Source organism: Pseudophryne corroboree, chromosome 10 (assembly GCF_028390025.1).
Source record: "Pseudophryne corroboree isolate aPseCor3 chromosome 10, aPseCor3.hap2, whole genome shotgun sequence".
Lineage (NCBI taxonomy): Eukaryota > Metazoa > Chordata > Amphibia > Anura > Myobatrachidae > Pseudophryne > Pseudophryne corroboree.
Window position 1 is genome coordinate 177,793,102 of NC_086453.1, and position 22,454 is coordinate 177,815,555.

The 22,454-nt window shown below is 44.2% G+C and overlaps 1 protein-coding gene across 1 annotated transcript in view; it reads right to left on the reverse strand.

Annotated features, from left to right (window-relative positions):
* Positions 1–22,454, reverse strand: part of P3H1 (prolyl 3-hydroxylase 1) — a 355,045-nt gene that overhangs the window by 225,436 nt on the left and 107,155 nt on the right. The window contains exons 4-6 of the mRNA XM_063942954.1: positions 21,061–21,192; positions 17,183–17,322; positions 6,738–6,827 (exon numbers count right to left, since the gene is read on the reverse strand). Coding sequence (XP_063799024.1) covers positions 6,738–6,827; positions 17,183–17,322; positions 21,061–21,192 — 362 coding nt within the window. The remainder of the gene's footprint in view (positions 1–6,737; positions 6,828–17,182; positions 17,323–21,060; positions 21,193–22,454) is intronic.

Sequence of the window (22,454 nt, forward strand, 5' to 3'; positions counted from 1 at the left end):
GGAGAGTCTGCCTGAAGAATTCACAGGTCCAAGAAACGTCGTCTGCGAGGCCAGTATAGCGCAACCAGAATGACTGACTCATATTTTTTTTGTTTCGTTTTTTAAATATATTGTGAAAATTCAATAAATATAACAAAGAAAGGTACAAACACTTGTGCCGTCATAGAGAAAGGATTTTGGAGTACATTCAAGTAAAACAGTAGAAAGCTATAGTAGTACACTGGTACCCAATAAGAGAAGTAGCTGCATATAAACCGGCATAAAAATCCAGCATCTGATAATAGATCCTTTTGCAAGAACCATATGAGGTATATCCGAGATTAGGCACCAAGTCGAGCAATATAATGGACATGCACAAAATATTATTTAAACAAACAACAACAACAACAACTCTATGAAGGTTCATTGGCAATTCGACGAAGTAAGGACCATTTTGTTGAGTCAAATAAGGAGAATACATGTTGGTGGGAAGGGTCCATGGATTCTATAAAGAGGCACCATTTTTTATAGAAGCGTATAACATTGCAATCAACATTCGGCAGGGTGGACTGGCGATCCAAGTATAAAGTACGAAGAAGGCGAGAACGCAGAGTATCAAGCCTGAGAGGGGATCTAATGATCCAATTAGTAAGAATCTATTTTTTCCCCGAATGTCAGAACATATAACAATGGAATAAGGTGTTTCTTTTGTGGCGGAATACCCCAATCTGAAAAGTAAAAACTAAGCATCGCTTTGCAGTCTACTTTCAATCTGAGATGAAAAGTAGAATTGATGAACCATAAAACCTTGAACCAGAATTTCTTTATTTTGGGGCAGGACCAAAAACAGTGTAAAAATAAAGCATTGGGAGTCCCACACTTTTGACATTTCCCAGATTCAGAAGGGACCATATGTTTTCTTTGACCAGGTGTAATATAAGATCTGTGTAAATTTAACATGAGTCTCTTGCAACTGTGTTGAATGGAGTGGTTTGAGAATATTAGCAAAATCATCTGTCAGCTCTTTATGTGTTATAGGAGAAAGGAAGTCAGTTCCCCAACTCTTGACAGTCAAGGACCACAGTTGTGTTTCAAACCCAGACAAAACATCCCAGTAAAGATAACAAGTTCTGTAGGGTGAAAGCGTTACCAAGGCAACAATGTGTGTGAGAGGGTCAATGTTCAGGGTCGGGTCATATGGGGGAGGTAAAGACAGGACATAATGTCTCAATTGTAGATACATAAAGAAGTCTGTACGGGGTATTCGATATTTGTCAATCAAGTCAGAGAAGGATATTAATACGCCCTAAGGGTCGAAGACATCCTTGATTAATGCAATGCCTCTTTGCTGCCAGTGAAAGAACCGCACATTGTCTAGAGCCACTGGAAAACATGGATTGCCACAAAAAGATATACATTTGGAGTGAGCCGGGTTTCTCTTAATCGATTTATTCACAGACCACCATCCAAAGTAAACATCCCAGAAAAGAGGATTAGTACCAGCTGAGGAGGGGAGGAGAGTTTTAGGGGTATGAAGTAAAGCACGGAGATCATATGGTGCGCAGACTGTTTGTTCTAAAGAGTAATTAGAGTAGGTAGAGTGGGAGAGGAACCAGTCAAAGACATATCTGAATGTCACAGCTTTGGTAAAAGCGGATATGTCTGGCACAGCCAGACCAACAGCACTTTTACGTAGTTTAAGTTTAGCTAAAGCTTTGCGAGGTCTCTTACCGGACCATAGAAATTTAGTAAAAAGATTTTCACAACAGCGGAGATCTAGCCGCGACAGAGCATATGGTAGCATCTGGATAAGGTAGGAAAGTTTAGGGAAGATAATGCTTTTCAGCACAGCAACCCTTCCCATGAGGGACAATGGCAGGGACGAACAGGCATCCAATTGTTTAGCAATTTGTTGTAGTGTGGGAGTGAAATTAAGATCATAAACATCGGAGAGAGAGGGTATAGATACCCAAATATTTCAATTTAGACTTCTTCTGTCTTGTCTATATTTAAACACAATAAGGGGGAGAAGACAGAAGAGCAGATGCAGAAGAGGTCAGTGGGAGGAGCTCAGACTTGTCATAATTAATTTTAAACTGCGAAAAGAGGCCAAACGAATTAACAGAGTGAAGAATGGCTGGGATGGAGATGAGGGGGTCAGAAAGGAACAGCAACATATCGTCCGCAAACAGTGCGACTTTGAGGGAGTGGTGTGCAATATGAATACCGTGAAATTCAGGTAAGCTGCGAAGAGCAATCGTTAGATGTTCAATGGCTAACGCAAATAAAAGTGGGGAGAGAGAGGACAGCCCTGTCTGGTGCCTCTGCCTAAGGGAATAGTGGCTGACAGGTAGCCATTACAAATAATTCTAGAATGTGAATCATTGTATAATATACGCAAGAGAGAGATCAATTGATCAGGCAAGCCAAATTTATTAAGGGTGGTAAGTAAGTGATCCCAGGAAACTAGATCATACGCTTTCTCAGCGTCAAGGGATAGCAAGTAAGAAGCGTCAGAAACTGAAGTGGAATTTAGCCAATGGGAAGCTGCGAGGACCGTGCGAATGTTAGCTGAGGAATGTCTGCCGGCAATGAAGCCCATCTGGTCCAAATGAACAACTCCTGGGAGCAGATATTTTATTCTGTGCGCCAGGAGCTTCGTGAACAGTTTATAGTCCAGACTGAGTAAAGATATGGGCCTATAAGAGCCAGGCAGGTGAGGGTTCCTGTCTGGTTTAAGAAGTAAGCGGATAACCGTGTCAGTAAAAAATTTGAGCAAGGAAGGAGCGACAAGTAGGGAATTAAAAATCGAAACCAAAGGATCTATGAGTTTTGGCAGAAGACTTTTGTTATACTCCCCCAAGAATCCATCCGGACCAGGGGACTTCACATGTTTAAGATGTTTTATAGCGGTCTCCACTTCCTGGGTTGTGAATGGGGCGCAAAGGGTTGCTCGTGAGTCAGCTGGAATGGAGGGGGCTTTAATAGATTCCCAAAAGGTAACCTCACCAGAGACATCCTAATAGGATATATCTACCGTCAGGGTCAATATCGGTGTGCAGTACATCTATAGGAAGTCGCTTACTTGCCAGAAGAGTAACCCCCTTAGCCTTCGAAGTGTAAGGGACTGCCGCAAGGACCTTCCAACCAAGGGTAGACAATTTCAATGTTTCTGGAAGCAACAAATGGGTCTTCTGTAGGAATACTAAATCTAAATGCATCTTATTTAAATAGAGAAGAAGCTTTTCTCATTTAATTGGGGAATGAATACCCCCCACGTTCCAAAAACCCACCTTAATCGATGCCATATATCACAGGACGTATAAAATAAACAGGTGACTCAGACTCCGTAGCAAACAAAACATGGAAACACAGGGCGGAGAAAGAGGGGGAGGGGGAGCAAAGAAAACAGTAAGGAAGGAGCATGGGATATACTCCAACAACACTTCTAGAAAGAAAAGAACTTCACAATTCACATATCTGAGTTAAGGTACATTATTAATTCCTGGAAGATGAAGCACCCAGCCGAATCCACCCTATCTAAAAATATGGAAGAGGGAGGAGAACCGCCTCCAAAAACCAAACCAGTGACCATCCTTTAAGCAACAGAAAAAGGTAATGTAGCCACGACACCATCTGAAAAAAAAAACAAAGATATTGCAATATCATACTACAACATATTTCCGGGGTTAGGAGAGCAGAAAACATGGCATATAAATATAGCAATCAGCAGAAAAATAATAACATAGATAAATGCAGCAATAATAAACAGTCAAATAAAAGGGCAAAAATAGATGAGTGGCCAATACTTCACCACAATGGAGTATGTCCCAATACCAACAGAGGTAACATGGCGATGGGTAATCAGCAACCAAATCCGTGCACATCTCTATGAAATAGAAGAGCATAAGGAGTAGGTAGTGTTTGGAGACATGTTGCAGATGGCAGAGAATGTCTAGTAGCAGGACACATAAAAACAGAAGACATTTTCAGGTATCAACCTCCTTCATAGGACGGCTTTGCTCCCGCACAAATGCCACTGTGTCATCGGCCGAAGTAAAATCCTTATAGGATGAACCGCTGAAAATCCGCAGATGAGCCGGGTAAAGGAGGGCGAACTTCTTCCCCTCCTGAGCCAACTGTGAGCACACCAGGGTAAAGGCTTTACGAAGCCTTGTCAATTCAGGAGAATAATACTGGAAAACGAGAATCTTGGCACCATTCCACATGAGGTATCTTATCCATCGAGAGGCGGACCATATAGTTTCCTTGTGTATATAGTTCAAGTATTTGAACAAAACAACTCGAGGTCTAGAAGAAGAAGAATCACCACGCATCTGTCCTGTTCGGTGGGCCCGTTCAATCACAAGATCCGAACAAACGTCTTGGATTTCAAGCAATTCAGGCAGGGTCTACTTCAAAAAGTGGTATAAGGCTAGCCCTTTAAGGGATTATGGTAGTACAACTACCCTAAAGCTGTTTCTGCGTGAACGATTTTCCAAGTCGTCCAATTTAGCCCAGACCTGCATGTCAGATTGTTTCAGCTGCCAGTTAAATCTTGCATGGGGGAAATAGCTTGAAAGTTTTCCCCAGCAGTGTGTTCTACTGCCAAGACTCGCTTAGCCAGCTGTTTGCACTGGCTCTTAATGTCTGTAACAGCTTGCTGTAAGGCAGCAGCATTAACTGCAGCTTGTTCCTTTAACATGGGCTGCATTGTCTCCCTCACAGCCTGTACAACATCAGCATAGGTGAGAGGTGAAAGGGGGGGGGGGGGAGCAGCGGAGGTTGGATGCGGTTTAGCAGGAGCTGTGGAAGGTGGCTGGACCTTGGAGGGGGAAGTGGAAGGTAACTGAACCTGGGGGAGGCTGATAGTGGATGCCTCCGATCCAGCGTCAGTCCCGGCGGCCATTTTGGGAGCTGTGCTGCGGTCAGCATCATGGCGTGGGTGCAGGTGTTTTCCGGGCATCTGGCTGGACAGAATTTGTCCGTATGGTGCCCGGGTGCTGTGGCGGCGTAGCGGAGGGTCACTGGAGCGGCTGGGTGGACCGGGGAGGCCCTAGCAGGGTAAAGCAGGCGGACGGCACCGAAGCTGAGGTGAAAGCCGTCTCACATCAGCTGCGCCAGAATCGGAAGTCCTGACTCGCGTTTTAGCACTTAAAGAAGAAGTGGAATTGGTGGAGAGAGGTAGACTAAATCGTAAGGCCAGGACAATGTCCACTGCCTCCACCACTGGATCTCTTGTTCTTGACAAGTATCATGGTGGTTGATGATTTAGCCGTGATGCGATTAGATCTACCTGAAGACATCCCCACTGTATAACTAGGGCTTGAAAAACTCTGGCTGTAGCGCCAATTCTCCAGAGTGAAGGTCCTGGCGGCTGAGATAGTCCGTCTCCCAATTGTCCACTCCCAGGATGAACACTGCGGAGAGTATCATCTGTTGTCTCTCGATCCAGGTTAGAATCAGTGTGACTTCCAGCATCGCATGCAACTTCGAGTACTGCCTTGCCTGTTGATGTAGGCGACTGCTGTCGAATTGTCAGACTGAACTCTTACCATTTGAAAACGAAGATTAGCCCCTTCCAGTAATGCGTTGTAAATCGCTCCGAGTTCCAGTACATTTAAGGACAACTTACTTTCCCGAGTTGGTCCACCTTCCTTGGAAGAGAGTGTCTAGGACCACGTCGCCCCATCCTCTGAGACTCGCATTGGTCATCAGGATTATCCAGTTTCAAATTCCAAATCTTCGAGCCGCTGTCAGTTTGTTCGTCTGGAGACACCAGATGAGAAATAACTTGGTTTGAGGTGACAACTGCACCATTCGATGAAGGTGTAGGTGAGAGCCCGACCATTGAGATACCAAGTCTAGTTGAAATGGTCTGGAGTGGAAGCGTGCCCAGTTGTAGAGCCTTGAAAGCAGCAACCATCTTCCCTAACAGTCGGATGCAAAGGTGTATTGACACTATCTTTGGTTTGAGAACTAATTGGACCGTTTGGCGAAAAGACCTGTGCCTTGTTTAATCAGTAGAAACACATGTTGCCTCTTCGTATCCAGAATCAATCCCAGAAATTTAAAACAATGAGTTGTATCAGAGTCTGGTACGTTAGCAAGGCATTCTCCAGAAGGGTGGTCTCTGATGACACCCTGATCAATAGGTTGTCTAAGTAAGGAACTATGGGGATAATTCAGAGTTGATCGCAGTAGCAAATTTGTTAGCAGTTGGGCAAAACCATGTGCACCGCAGGTGTGGGAGATCTAACATTTGCAGAGAGAGTTAGATTTGGGTGGGTTATTTTGTTTCTGTGCAGGGTAAATACTGGCTGCTTTGTTTTTACACTGCAATTTAGATTTCAGTTTGAACACACCCCACCCAAATCTAACTCTCTCTGCACGTTATATCTGCCCACCCTGCAGTGCACATGGTTTTGCCCAACTGCTAACAAATTTGCTGCTGCGATCAACTCTGAATTAGGCCCTATGTTGACACCCATAGATCTTAGGTGTGCAACCATCACCAACATGACTACACAACAGAGATGCATAGTTTCCAAACATCTGGACAGCCACAGGTTGTTCAGGCCTGCTACAGATTTACATGTAACCTATTTAGCAGCTCAGAAATGGTAAAATTAAGAGTGACCTGATTTAGCCTGAGAAAGTATTGACTTTTTGCATATTTGTTATATAAAGCATTAAGAAAATGTGCCTATAGGGTAACAAACACAAATAGAATAACGACAATATCACAGGTCACTTACAGGGTCAACAAAGGGAATTCCAAAGACATCATAGGCAAGAAAGAGCAACTCCTTCTCCAGTAGACTGCGCTTAATGTACGTCTTTACATTCTAAGGAGGGAAACAGGTCAGTAATATCAACCTACTGTCCAGATACAAGTATGAGATATAATGAGCAGATAAAGTGAAAGCACTATTGGAGCACTGCTATAGTTCAAATAGCAAGTAAATCTAAAACACTACTGCCTCACAGCACTGAGGTCATGAGATCTATTTCCAGCCTCTGCCATATCTGTGCGGACTAAAAACAAAAAAAATAAAGCGCTGTCCAGATCAGTCACAATTATAAACATACAACATTTATTAAACCACACATTACATAAATCCACACGGCCGATGTATTAAAAAATCATTTAAAAACACATAATGCTCTTAATCTCTCTAAAATTAAATTCATTCAGTTGAGCGCTTAATGGTGCCAATCAATTGAGCGTAAAGGAAAAAGCTTGAAATATGCAATGCAATTTTTAGTACCAAAGCAGAAATGATTAATGACTATAGTTAGCAACTAGTTCCAATTATGATCAATTAGCAAGCAGAGACGTATTTTGTGACTGATTCAAGTTGTAACAATAAACAGCAAGCAAAACTGGTTAGTGTGAAATTGTAATGAAGTGGCAAACAGAAGCAGTTAATAGCGTGCTCAGTACTGATTCCAGTTGTAACGATATGTAGCAAGCAGAACTGGTTGATGTAAATTTAGTAACTGTTTCCCATTATGGAGATTGTATCAGAGTATACTTAACAGTCCCGCATAGCCACGCTCACTGAATGATTCCACTCTGGCGTGTCTTCAGACCTGTAATTCCCGCAACTGAGGAGACGTCTCAACCTCAGTGCAGAAGACAATGCAGCACGGTCCTCACGCTCAGCAGCAACGAGTGGTAGCAAAACGGAGATCCCCAGCCGTAGGTAACACTCCTTTCTTACGCGTTTCTCCGCCTCTAACAGACTCGGCGGCTTCCTCAGAAAGATGAATGCACGATCACTTAGTTTCTTTATTTAAAGCCTGGCGCCGTACTCCCGTTTCGTCATCCGCACAGGCGCATTATGTGCGTTCCATTTCTCCATTCAACACTCGCACAGGTGCACCCTGTGTTTTCCATTTCTACATTTAACCTCACAGCAAATGTGCGCACTAGACACTCAATTTCTAGTGCATGACATGTTTTCCGTGCTTTCATAATGTATCTCATATTATTCTGCTTAATTGCCACAATAAATCTATATATTATATACAACAATATATAGCGTGTAGTTTATATTATATATAATAGATTCTAAATATCATAATAGATTATAAATATATAAAACAATACACTGCAGGACCTTCAAATCGCATTCAATAATAAAATCCTAATTTCCTATTATACTTGATTTCCACCTAATATATCCAAATAATATATATATATATATATATATATATATATATATATATATATATATATATATATATATATATATATATATATATATATATATATATATCAAAAATGGTGGATAAGATACTTCAGAGCGACCAATGGTGTCAATGAATATTATAATAGGAGGGTAAAATTTAAAAATGTATTAATAAAAAACCACAATAAAAAAAATATAAAAAAAAATATATTAATAATTATACGATCAGAGATACAAAAGTCAATACAAAAATATCACCAACATATACAGAAATTTGTTTAAAAAAAAAGGGTATATATGGTAAAACCTAGGAGGACTCAATTTAGAAAAAGTATATAATATCGATATACTGAGGAAGTCCAGATAGGACGAAACGCGTTGGGGATACCTACCTTCTCTTAAGTTAAGATATTGATTTTTTTACCAATAGTTGATCTTATTAATCGATATTATATACTTTTTCTAAATTGAGTCCTCCTAGGTTTTACCATATATACCCTTTTTTTTTTAAACAAATTTCTGTATATGTTGGTGATATTTTTGTATTGACTTTTGTATCTCTGATCGTATAATTTTTAATATATATTTTTATTGTGGTTTTTTTTTATATATTTTTTATTGTGGTTTGTCTCTATATCTTCTATTGGTGCAAATTTTATTGTGATTAATACATTTTTAAATTTTACCCTCCTATTATAATATTCATTGACACCATTGGTCGCTCTGAAGTATCTTATCCACCATTTTTGAGATTACTTGCAAAACACCTTACCAGTGTTTTTTACTTAAGACATGAGCTGACGCCCTAAATATATTGAAGGGAGTGTACATTTTAGGAGTATTTGTAATAATTCTGGTCCATATACTAGTACAAATTGTTATCGCTAATTGGCGCTGCTCAGCTTCCTCCTTTTCACACATTATATATACATACATATATATATATATATATATATATATATATATATAAAATAAATAAATAAATAAAAGATTCATCATACCAGAATCTACCAAAATAATACATTTTTCATATTTCATATATTATTTAATTCCACAGTATCATTTAGCCCTTGTGGTTTCAATGTGCATATTCTAAATATCCAAAAGGCTTCCCTCTTACAAAGCATATTGTATCGATCTCCCCCTCTATAAGTAGTTTATTTGTTCAATGCCAATAATTTTAATTTGGTCTAGTGTGCCTTCTGAACCTAGTATGTAACTTTCTCGTGGTGCGTCCCACGTATTGTTTACCGCACCCACAAGTTAATACATAAATTACATATATAGAATTACAGTTAATAAATTCTCTAATCACATAGCGATCTTTTGTTATGAATGATGTAATATCCAAGGTTTTCTTCTCCGTATGATTACAAGTCTCACATCTATCCCTACCACACCTATGAAAACCAGTAGGCAACGTACTCGACAGCCAATTATGACCCTTAGTTAAACCAATACCTTTCCTTCTATAGTGATGGGGTGCTAACTTGCCTGAGCGTGAGGACCGTGCTGCATTGTCTTCTGCACTGAGGTTGAGACGTCTCCTCAGTTGCGGGAATTACAGGTCTGAAGACACGCCGGAGTGGAATCATTCAGTGAGCGTGGCCACGCAAGACTGTTATGTATACTCTGATACAATCTCCATAATGGGAAACAGTTACTAAATTTACATCAACCAGTTCTGCTTGCTACATATCGTTACAACTGGAGTCAGTACTGAGCACGCTATTAACTGCTTATGTTGGCCACTTCATTACAATTGGAACAGTTGCTAATTTCACACTAACCAGTTCTGCTTGCTTTTTATTGTTACAACTTGAATCAGTCACAAAATACGTCTCTGCTTGCTAATTGATCATAATTGGAACTAGTTGCTAACTATAGTCATTAATCATTTCTGCTTGGCTACTAAAAATTGCATCGCATATTTCAAGCTTTTTCCTTTATGCTCAATTGATTGAGATCATTAAGTGGTCAACTGAATGAAGTTAATTTAGAGAGATTAATAGCATTATGTGTTTTTAAATGATTTTTTAATATACCGGCAGTGTGGATTTATGTAATGTGTGGTTTAATAAATGTTGTATGTTTATAATTGTATCTGATCTGGACAGCGCTTTATTTTTCTTGTTTTTAGTTCTCTCTCTCTTTGAAGTTACAGTGACTTCTGGGTAGAGCTGCAGTATTAGATCAGTGGAAAATGAACATTGCAGGACCTTAATTGTAAGCGCCCAAGAATTCCTTGTTTGTTGTTCTATATCTGTGCGGAGCTTGTATGTTCTCCTCTTGTTTGTGAAGGGTTCCTCCCAACCTCCAAATACATACTGGCAAGTTATAGGGTTAATTTTGTATAAATCCATTTAAGTACTGTGTATGTTTGTGCTTTTATGTTAATGAATTTATACTGTAAGCTTCGATGAGGCAGGAACGGATATGAAAGACATTCTCTGTACAGCGATGTGCAAAACTGGCCGCGCTATATATAAAAAAATAAGAATTTACTCACCGGTAATTCGATTTCTCGTAGTCCGTAGTGGATGCTGGGGACTCCGTAAGGACCATGGGGAATAGACGGGCTCCGCAGGAGACTGGGCACTCTAAAAGAAAGATTAGGTACTATCTGGTGTGCACTGGCTCCTCCCTCTATGCCCCTCCTCCAGACCTCAGTTAGGGAAACTGTGCCCGGAAGAGCTGACACTACAAGGAAAGGATTAGGAATCCAGGGTAAGACTTATACCAGCCACACCAATCACACCGTATAACTTGTGATAACCATACCCAGTTAACAGTATGAACAATAACTGAGCCTCAATCAACGGATGGCTCATAACAATAACCCTTTAGTAAGCAATAACTATATACACGTATTGCAGAAGAAGTCCGCACTTGGGACGGGCGCCCAGCATCCACTACGGACTACGAGAAATAGAATTACCGGTGACTAAATTCTTATTTTCTCCGACGTCCTAGTGGATGCTGGGGACTCCGTAAGGACCATGGGGATTATACCAAAGCTCCCAAACGGGCGGGAGAGTGCGGACGACTCTGCAGCACCGAATGAGCAAACTCAAGGTCCTCCTCAGCCAGGGTATCAAACTTGTAGAACTTAGCAAATGTGTTTGACCCCGACCAAGTAGCAGCTCGGCAAAGCTGTAAAGCCGAGACCCCTCGGGCAGCCGCCCAAGAAGAGCCCACCTTCCTTGTGGAATGGGCTTTTACTGATTTTGGATGCAGCAATCCAGCCGCAGAGTGAGCCAGCTGAATCGTGCTACAGATCCAGCGAGCAATAGTCTGCTTCGAAGAAGGAGCGCCAACCTTGTTGGCTGCATACAGAATAAACAGCGAGTCAGACTTTCTGACTCCCGCCGTTCTGGAAACACAAATTTTCAAAGCCCGGACTACGTCCAGCAACTTGGAATCCTCCAAGTCCCTAGTAGCCGCAGGCACCACAATAGGTTGGTTCAAATGAAACGATGATACCACCTTAGGGAGAAATTGGGGACGAGTCCTCAATTCTGCCCTGTCCATATGGAAGATCAGATATGGGCTTTTACATGACAAAGCCGCCAATTCTGACACACGCCTAGCCGAAGCGAAGGCCAATAGCATGACCACTTTCCACGCGAGATATTTTAGCTCCACGGTCTTAAGTGGCTCAAACCAGTGGGATTTCAGGAAATCCAACACAACGTTAAGATCCCAAGGTGCCACTGGTGGCACAAAAGGAGGCTGAATATGCAGCACTCCCTTTACAAACGTCTGAACCTCAGGCAGTGAAGCCAGTTCTTTTTGAAAGAAAATGGATAGGGCCGAGATCTGAACCTTTATGGACCCTAATTTGAGGCCCATAGTCACACCTGACTGTAGGAAATGCAGAAAACGACCCAACTGGTAGTCCTCTGTAGGGGCCTTCCTGGCCTCACACCAAGCAACATATTTCCGCCATATGCGGTGATAATGCTTTGCTGTCACATCCTTCCTAGCTCTTATCAGTGTAGGAATTACTTCATCCGGTATACCCTTTTCCGCTAGGATCCGGCGTTCAACCGCCATGCCATCAAACGCAGCCGCGGTAAGTCTTGGAACAGACAGGGCCCCTGCTGCAACAGGTCCTGTCTGAGAGGCAGAGGCCATGGGTCCTCTGTGACCATCTCTTGAAGTTCTGGGTACCAAGTCCTTCTTGGCCAATCTGGAACAATGAGTATCGTTCTCACTCCTCTTTTTCTTACTATTCTCAGCACCTTGTGTATGAGAGGAAGAGGAGGAAACACATATACCGACTGGAACACCCACGGAGTTACCAGTGCGTCCACAGCTATCGCCTGAGGGTCCCTTGACCTGGCGCAATATTTTTTTTAGCTTTTTGTTTAGGCGGGACGCCATCATGTCCACCTGTGGCCGTTCCCACCGATTTGCAATTTGCTCGAAGACTTCTTGATGAAGTCCCCACTCTCCCGGGTGGAGGTCGTGCCTGCTGAGGAAGTCTGCTTCCCAGTTGTCCACTCCCGGAATGAACACTGCTGACAGTGCTTGTACGTGATTCTCCGCCCAACGAAGAATCCTTGTGGCTTCCGCCATCGCCACCCTGCTTCTTGTGCCGCCCTGTCGGTTTACATGGGCGACTGCCGTGATGTTGTCTGACTGAATCAGCACTGGTTGGTCTCGAAGCAGGGGCTCCGCTTGACTCAGGGCGTTGTATATGGCCCTTAATTCCAGTATGTTTATGTGCAGACGAGTCTCCTGACTTGACCACAGCCCCTGGAAGTTTCTTCCCTGAGTGACTGCCCCCCATCCGCGGAGGCTTGCATCCGTGGTCACCAGGACCCAGTCCTGTATGCCGAACCTGCGGCCCTCGAGAAGATGAGCACTCTGCAGCCACCACAGAAGAGACACCCTGGCCCTCGGGGACAGGGCGATCAGCCGATGCATCTGAAGATGCGATCAGGACCACTTGTCCAACAGATCCCACTGAAAGATCCTGGCATGGAACCTGCCGAAAGGAATGGCTTCGTATGACGCTACCATCTTTCCCAGGACTCGCGTGCAGTGATGCACCGACACCTGCTTTGGTTTCAGGAGATCCCTGACCATGGTCACTAACTCCTGAGCCTTCTCCTCCGGGAGAAATACCTTCTTCTGTTCTGTGTCCAGAATCATGCCCAGGAAGGGCAGACGCGTCGTAGGAATCAGCTGCGACTTTGGAATATTCAGAATCCAGCCGTGCCGTAGCAACACTTCCTGAGAGTGCGCTACGCTGACCAACAACTACTCTCTGGACTTCGCCTTTATGAGGAGATCGTCCAAGTACGGGATAACTAACTCCTTGCTTCCGGAGGAGTACCATCATCTCCGCCATTACCTTGGTAAAGACTCTCGGTGCCGTGGATAGACCAAACGGCAACGTCTGGAATTGGTAATGACAGTCCTGTACCACAAACCTGAGGTACTCCTGGTGAGGCGGATAAATGGGGACATGCAAGTACGCAGCCTTGATGTCCAGAGATACCATAAAATCCCCCTCTTCCAGGCTGGCAATGACCGCTCTGAGCGATTCCATTTTGAACTTGAACTTTTTCATGTAAATGTTCAAGGATTTTAAATTTAGAATGGGTCTTACCGAACCGTCCGGTTTCGGTACCACAAACAGTGTGGAATAGTAACCCCTTCCCTGCTGAAGGGGGGGTACCATTATTATCACTTGCTGGAGGTACAGCTTGTGAATAGCCGTCAGGACTATCTCCCTCCCCGTGGGAGAAGCTGGCAAGGCGGATTTTAGGTAACGGTGAGGGGGCGCCACTTCGAATTCCAGCTTGTATCCCTGAGATACAATTTGTATAGCCCAAGGATCCACTTGTGAGCGAACCCACTGGTTGCAGAAAATTCGGAGACGCGCCCCCACCGCTCCTGGCTCCGCCTGTGGAGCCCCAGCGTCATGCGGTGGATTTAGTGGAAGCAGGGGAGGACTTTTGTTCCTGAGAACTGGCTGCATGGTGCAGCTTCTTTCCTCTACCCCTGCCTCTGGCAAGAAAGGATGCACCTCTGACTCTCTTGCTTTTTTGAGAACGAAAGGACTGCATTTGGTAATACGGTGCTTTCTTAGGCTCTGAGGAAACCTGTGGCAAGAAAGTCGACTTTCCAGCTGTCGCTGTGGATACGAGGTCCAAGAGACCGTCCCCAAACAATTCCTCACCCTTATAAGGCAAAACCTCCATGTGTTTTTTTAGAGTCGGCATCCCCTGTCCATTGCCGAGTCCATAAGACCCTCCTGGCAGAAATGGACATTGCATTTATTCGAGAGCCCAGCAGGCAAATGTCCCTCTGGGCATCCCGCATATATAAGACGACATCTTTAATATGGCTAAGTGTTAGCAATACGGTATCCCTGTCCAGGGTATCCAACCCCTCTGACAGAGTATCTGTCCATGCTGCAACAGCACTGCACATCCAAGCTGAAGCAATAGCCGGTCTCAGTAGAGTACCAGAGTGTGTATACACAGACTTCAAGATACCTTCCTGCTTCCTATCCGCAGGTTCCTTTAGGGCGGCCGTATCCTGAGACGGCAGGGCCACTCTTTTAGATAAGCGCGTCAGGGCCTTGTCAACCCTAGGGGAGGATTCCCAGCGTAACCTATCCGTTGGCGGGAAAGCGTACGCCATTAGTATTCTCTTGGGAATCACCACTTTCTTATCAGGGGAAGACCACGCTTCTTCCCATAACTCATTTAATTCATGTGACGGGGGAAAAGTCACTGGCTGCTTTTTCTCCCAAACATATTTACCCTCTTGTCAGGGACAGGGTCAGCCTCTGAAATGTGTAATACATTGTTCATTGCAATAATCATGTATCGGATGGCCTTAGTCATTTTGGGCTGTAATAGTGCCTCATCCTCGTCGACGCTGGAGTCGGACTCCGTGTCGACATCTGTGTCAACCAACTGAGATAGTGGGCGTTTTTGAGACGCTGACGGCCTCTGAGGCGCCTGGGCAGGCCCGGGTTGAGAGCCCGGCTGTCCCCCGGCAGCAACATAATCAAATCTCTTATGTAATGAGTTTACATTGTCATTTAAGACCTTCCACATATCCATCCAATCAGGTGTCGGCACCGACGGGGGCGACACCACATTTATCTGCACTTGCTCCGCCTCCACGTAACCCTCCTCATCAAACATGTCGACACAGCCGTACCGACACACAGCACACACACAGGGAATGCTCTGACTGAGGACAGGACCCCACAAGGTCTATGGGGAGACAGAGAAAGAGTATGCCAGCACACACCACAGCGCTATATACACAGGGATACACACTACCAGAAGTGAATTTTTCCCAATAGCTGCTGTATCAATACACCTTTTGCCTAAATTTATGTGCCCCCCCTCTCTTTTTACCCTCTTAGTGCCAGGAGACTGCAGGGGAGAGCCTGGGGAGCGTCCTTCCAGCGGAGCTGTGAAGAGAAATGGCGCTGGTGTGCTGAGGAAGAAGGCCCCGCCCCCTCAGCGGCGGGCATCTGTCCCGCTGTTTCTGACTAAAAAATGGCGGGGGTTTTACACATATACAGCCACAGACTGTATTATGTGTCTTTTTTATGCCAAAGGTATTCTTATTGCTGCCCAGGGCGCCCCCCCCCCAGCGCCCTGCACCCTACAGTGACCGGAGTGTGTGGTGTGCAGTGGGAGCAATGGCGCACAGCTGCGGTGCTGTGCGCTACCTTAATGAAGACAGGAGTCTTCAGCCGCCGATTTCATCACCAACTTCTGATCTTCTGGCTCTGCGAGGGGGACGGCGGCGTGGCTCCGGGAACGGACGACCGAGGACCTTTGCCTGTGTTCGTACCCTCTGGAGCTAATGGTGTCCAGTAGCCTAAGAAGCGCAACCTAGCTGTGAACAGGTACGGTTGCTTCTCTCCCCTCGGTCCCACGTAGCAGTGAGTCTGTTGCCAGCAGATCTCACTGAAAATAAAAAACCTAACATTACTTTCTTTACTAGCAGGCTCAGGAGAGCCCACTAGGTGCATCCAGCTCTGGCCGGGCACAGATTCTAACTGAGGTCTGGAGGAGGGGCATAGAGGGAGGAGCCAGTGCACACCAGATAGTACCTAATCTTTCTTTTAGACTGCCCAGTCTCCTGCGGAGCCCGTCTATTCCCCATGGTCCTTACGGAGTCCCCAGCATCCACTAGGACGTTAGAGAAAATAACAATGATAATCTAATACTTATAGAAGTTGTAGGTGTTGATCAGAACAGAAGATTTTGCAGATATATTTGTAGCTGTGGTAGGCGATGAGATCTTACATAAAGCAGACTAACAAAACAGCATCCCTTTTGCCACAAATAGCTGAGAAAAGGAGTATGGCTTATATAGCAAATGTGGACATGTGAATATCTATATATTAAGTGCCACAGCGATTTTGCCAGTCTCCATTTGACTTAATTCACAAAGATATCTTAATCTTCTCAGGAACAATGATTCAGCCTGCATCCACCATGTGTAAGTAACCCGCACCTTACACATTACAGATTAGTACAGAATAATTATTACAAACAGCAAAAATTCTTACATCCTTGGAAAGTCAGTTTGGCTGTCCATGAAGATGTTCAGGTCAGGAACATACAATACAAAAGGAAATATTTTAACAACAAATGTTAAGAAATGAAAGTTACATGATAAGAGGCTACAAAAATGAAAAGCGCTTTTGGTCTGTAGGTGGTCTAGGGTGGTACTGGGTGAGTGGAGCCATTATGCAAGAGACTGCAGCATATGACTTCATTAGGAACCACTATTACCATGGTGAGGTACTTTTTGTTTTTACTTAGAGATGTCTCTGACTCTTAATGAAATATGCAGCTGCATTCTCATGAATTCTGCTTGGAATACCGTGGTCCTTATTGTATACTGTAACTTGCCAAAACCATGAAAAAGATGGAAAAGCACATTTGCAAGCAGCACATTTTTGATCGACAGTAATAAGATTAAGACTTCTCTCTTCTATTTGTCACACTTACCTCTCTTGGTTGAATTAAATCAGCTTTGTCCTCACCCAGAACAGCAGTATAATAGACCAAATTCTGGTTCATCACCTCATCCATGGGGTGAAATAATAAGTAAGTTTTGGTACACTCAATTGCTTTAGTGTAATTATCAACTGCAAAACAGCAAAGATACAGCATTGAAGCCAGTGAGACAATTTGCTACCAGAGAATGATAAAGTTTATGACTAACCATTGGCATGGTCTAGTACAGGGGTGGGCAATTATTTCAGCTGGGGGGCCGCTTAACACTTCCAGCAAATATTCGAGGGCCACACACAAAATACTCAAAAAGAGATCCCTTTTTACACATTACGGTAGACAGCGTGCCCTTTTTACACATTACGGCAGACAGCGTCCCCCTTTTTACACATTACGACAGACAGCGCCCCCCGTTTTTATACATTACGGCAGACAGCGCCCCCGTTTTTATACCTTACGGCAGACAGCGCCCCCGTTTTTATACATTACGGCAGACAGCGCCCCCGTTTTTACACATTACGGCAGACAGCGCCCCCGTTTTTACACATTACGGCAGACAGCGCCCCCGTTTTTACACATTACGGCAGACAGTCCCTACACCCCTTTCCCTCCCCCCTAAACCCATATTGCAGTTTTTAACTCCCCTCCCTCCCCACCCCTAAACCTATATAGCAGCTTAAGCAGTGATCCAGGGGCTGGCTGGACAGGGGGTTTACCTGTTTGTCACAGTGGCAGACAATCCCCGCTGTCCGATGATCTGCGCTGCTGCCGGCCGGAGTCACTGCTGATGTGGCCTCTCCTGCTCCCGCTCGCTGCCCGACACTTCCTCTCCTCACTGGCCGCCGCTTCTTGGCCGCCGCTCCTGCTCACTGCACTGCCCGCCCCCGTGCCGCTTGTCATTGCACTCTGGTGGGGCACAGCGGGCCAGGCAGGATCGGTCTGCGGGCCGCATCCGGCCCTCGGGCCGCCTGTTGCCCACCCCTAGTCTAGTATCTGTAATATTTCAGCTTTCTCAGCAAGTGTTAAACACACTCACAGTATTCTCTTCCCTATCCTTAGCTACCCTATCTAAAGGACATTGAGGGTCATTCCGACCCGTTCGCACGGAGCGGTTCTTCGCTGCAGTGCGAACAGGTCAGAAATACGCATGCGAAGCGGACACTTTGTGCACGCGCGTCGTTGTCTGCCGACGATGGTCGTCGGGCAATGACGCCGCTAGCGACAAATGTCATCGCAGTGGCGATCGCAAGAAGATGGACAGGCGGGAGGCGTTCCTGGGCGGATACTCACTGTTTCCAGCCGTTTTTGGGCTGTTGTAAGAAAAACGCAGGCGTGTCCAGGTGAACGGAGGGCGGATGTCTGACGTCAAAGCTGGGACCTGCACTGCTGGATCCGTCGCACAGGGTAAGTAGGTCTAGGGCTGGTCTTGTTTTGTGTGAAACTTTTTTAGTATATCAGGACTGCACAAGTGATCGCAGCCCTGCTATGCTAAAATACACTCACCCATAGGCGGAGATTAGTTGATCGCACCAGCAGCAAAAAGTTGCTTAGTGCGATCAATTCGGAATGAGGGCCATAGTACTGTGAAAAACGAGAGGAAGCCATAAGACAGTCGTATGCAAAGAACTGCAGAAGGAAACTTAATTGTTGGCAGACTTTAGGTCAAGTGATCAAATCTGTGGGGCTAATTCAGACCCGATCGCTGCTATGCGTCGGCGCATGCCAGACAGCCGACGGCTGTCTTAGTCCTGCAATCGCCTCTGCCAGATTGACCGGCAGAGACTGTCTCTGGGCGGGAGGAGGCGGGTCGGCGGCATTTGTCCGCCGTTTAGGGGGCACGGTCCGGGCCACACAGAGGGTTGGGGGGGGGGGCCCCCCGCGGTGGCTGCGTGATGTCACGCACAGCCGCTGCGACCCTCACAGAGACAAGTAACTCCTGCGCATTGGCAGGGTGCTTCTCTTCCAGTACAAAAGCATCGCCGCTGTGCGCTGCTTTTGTACTTGTGCGGGGGAGTCGGGCCTGACATGCGGGAGGACTAGCCCTGTGCTGGGCGTACCCCCGCACGCCTGTGTGACTGATCGTAGATGTGCTAAATTTAGCACATCTACGATCAGGTCTGAATTAGGCCCTATGTTGTGTGTGCAATAGTGACCAGTTTTCTGATACATCATTTTGTATCTTGTCATTGGTTGTGCAGTTTACTAAGCGTTAGAAGAGGTTTCTACTATATTATTTATTAAGCACATTCTGATTATACTGCACATGGAAGTTTTATAAAAGAAAGCATCTCTAATATTAAAGGGAATTCCGAAGACATCATAGGCAAGAAAGAGTAACTCCTCCAATAGACTATTTGTAAGTAAGACCTAGATAAATGTATATAATGTGTTAGTACAGGTTGAGTATCCCTTATCCAAAACGCTTGGGACCAGAGGTATTTTGGATATCGGATTTTTCCGTATTTTGGAATAATTGCATACCATACTGAGATATCATGGTGATGGGACCTAAGTCTAAGCACAGAATGCATTTATGTTACATATACGCCTTATACACACAGCCGGAAGGTAATTTTAGACAATATTTTTTATAACTTTGTGCATTAAACAAAGTGTGTGTACATTCACACAATTCATTTATGTTTCATATACACCTTATACACACAGCCTGGAGGTCATTTAATACAATATTTTTAATAACTTTGTGTATTAAACAAAGTTTGTGTACACTGAGCCATCAAAAAGCAAAGGTTTCACTATCTCAGTCTCACTCAAAAAAGTCCGTATTTCGGAATATTTGGATATGGGATACTCAACCTGTATTAGAAACATTGGGGACCAGTCTAATGAAGTTCACCTGTATGTGGTAGATTAGCCCACATATTTGGCCAAATGTTTGCTAAGAACTTCACTTAAACTCTTACAATTAACATGGAGTATATCAAAATTATTTTTATTATCAGTGTTCTTAGTGCTTAGAGTGTGCATCAACATTTTGGAGGTTTGTTTGTTTATTAGATGTCCTTTTTAGAGATATTTATGCCGTAATCTTGGGTCTGTGCAGCATCTCTACCAAATGACAAAGGGGTGCGTGGATGACCCAAACCACACTGTACCCAACCCAGATGTATTAGAAGCCAAATAAACAAATATATATCCATCAACGTGTATCTTAATATTATACTCTGGTAACTAAGCACCAATTCATTTTCCATAAAACAATACATTGATTGTGGACACCTCTGGCTCTTCAATGGTCATGGAATAGTTTTTCCACTAAAGTTGGAGAACCAAGGGTACTATGTATTTCGTCTACATAATATGGAAGCCTCTACTTCCCATTTAGAAACCTTTATATAGGCTGTATTATGTATATCTTAGTGTTCATTCTAGCAACCTGCACCTGTCACAACTTGCCCAGTTTCTCTTTTCTGTCGGTCTATGCTCTGGTGCTTCTAGCTCCTTCTGGTCTTTATCTCACCACTGATATACAGACAAGAGTGTGCGAGAAGCACTAGAGCAGGCCTGGCCAACCTGGGGCTCTCCAGATGTTGTGAAACTATGCATCCCAGCATGCCCTGACACCCTAGACAAGTAAATTATGTGAGGCCATTATAACAGTTATAACTATTGCTGTATCACGGTGTCATAATCCTATTAGGATTTAGTACAGGAAAAGCATGTAATGACAGCAGCAGATGCACAGGCTTCCACTGAACAGACCTATAGTGTGACTACTAATTCACACATATGAGAAAAAAAAAAAAACTTTTCTGTCCTCCAAATGCACAGTAAGAACTACTGGCCTCTAGACAAAAAAAAAAAAGCAAAGAAAAGAAGGTGTGTGATTTCACAATTGTGTAAGAACTTACTGCTGTAGTATGCAAATTGTAGGTAGTTGAAATGTGACGGAAGGAAATCTTCAATGGGCTTGTCTCGGCCAGGTTGTGTGGCCAGTTCTGACACGCAGCCTTGCCTGCAGCTCATTACTTGCACATAGTGATCTGAAAAACATTAGACACGGTGGGTAATGGTGGGTAACCGATCATAATGCTATTTGAAGTATTTAGCCAAATTGTTAAGAAATTATATTAATTAACAGTTATTTTTATACTGCACACATTACAGAAAATATTTCAGTCACAGCAGTAGATCTTACAATCTATATTCCCTATGACATGGACACATAACCATTAGGGGTTATTAGTCAGCAGCCAACTAGTCTACCATGTTTTTGCAGTGTGGGAAGAAACCCATGCAAACATTAAACTCTATACAGATCAGCCATTGCTGGGAATGAACTCATGACCTCAGTGCTGTGAATCAGTAATGATAAATACTATGACAAGCTTGCTGTCCTATAATATTTAGTTATGTATAGCGAAAAACCAATATAACTAAATAATGGATGCATGAGCTTAAGAAAGTTTAATATTTCGTGGTGACTAGTGCATAGGCCAGGCAAATAATTCTATCAAGTATGTATGTGTACTTGTTTTTTATACTTTGATAATAGGATTTTAATACCTACCGGTAAATCCTTTTCCCTTAGTCTGTAGAGGATGCTGGGGACTCCAAAAGGACCATGGGGTATAGACGGGATCCGCAGCAGACATGGGCACTTTAAAACTTTAAATGGGTGTGAACTGGCTCCTCCCTCTATGCCTCTCCTCCAGACTCTTATAGGAACTGTACCCAGGGAGACGGACATTTCGAGGAAAAGGATTTTTGTTAACCAAGGGCGAGATACATACCAGCTCACACCACAACACACCGTACAACATGGCATTTAACTAAACCAGTTAACAGCATGAACCAAAAAATCAGCAACAGGCTGATCGAAACTAAAACACAACCTTTTTGTAGTAAAAGCAATAACCATGAACAAGTACTGCAGATACAGCCCGCACTGGGACGGGCGCCCAGCATCCTCTACGGACTAAGAGAAAAGGATTTACCGGTAGGTATTAAAATCCTATTTTCTCCTTCGTCCTAGAGGATGCTGGGGACTCCAAAAGGACCATGGGGTCTATAACAAAGCTCCAGATCGGGCGGGAGACTGCGGATGACTCTGCAGCACCGATTGAGCAAACATGAGGTCCTCATCAGCCAGGGTATCAAACTTGTAGAATTTTGCAAAAGTGTTTGAACCCGACCAAGTAGCTGCTCGGCAAAGTTGTAGCGCCGAGACACCCCAGGCAGCCGCCCAAGATGAGCCCACCTTCCTGGTAGTATGGGCCTTCACCGATTTTGGTAACGGCAATCC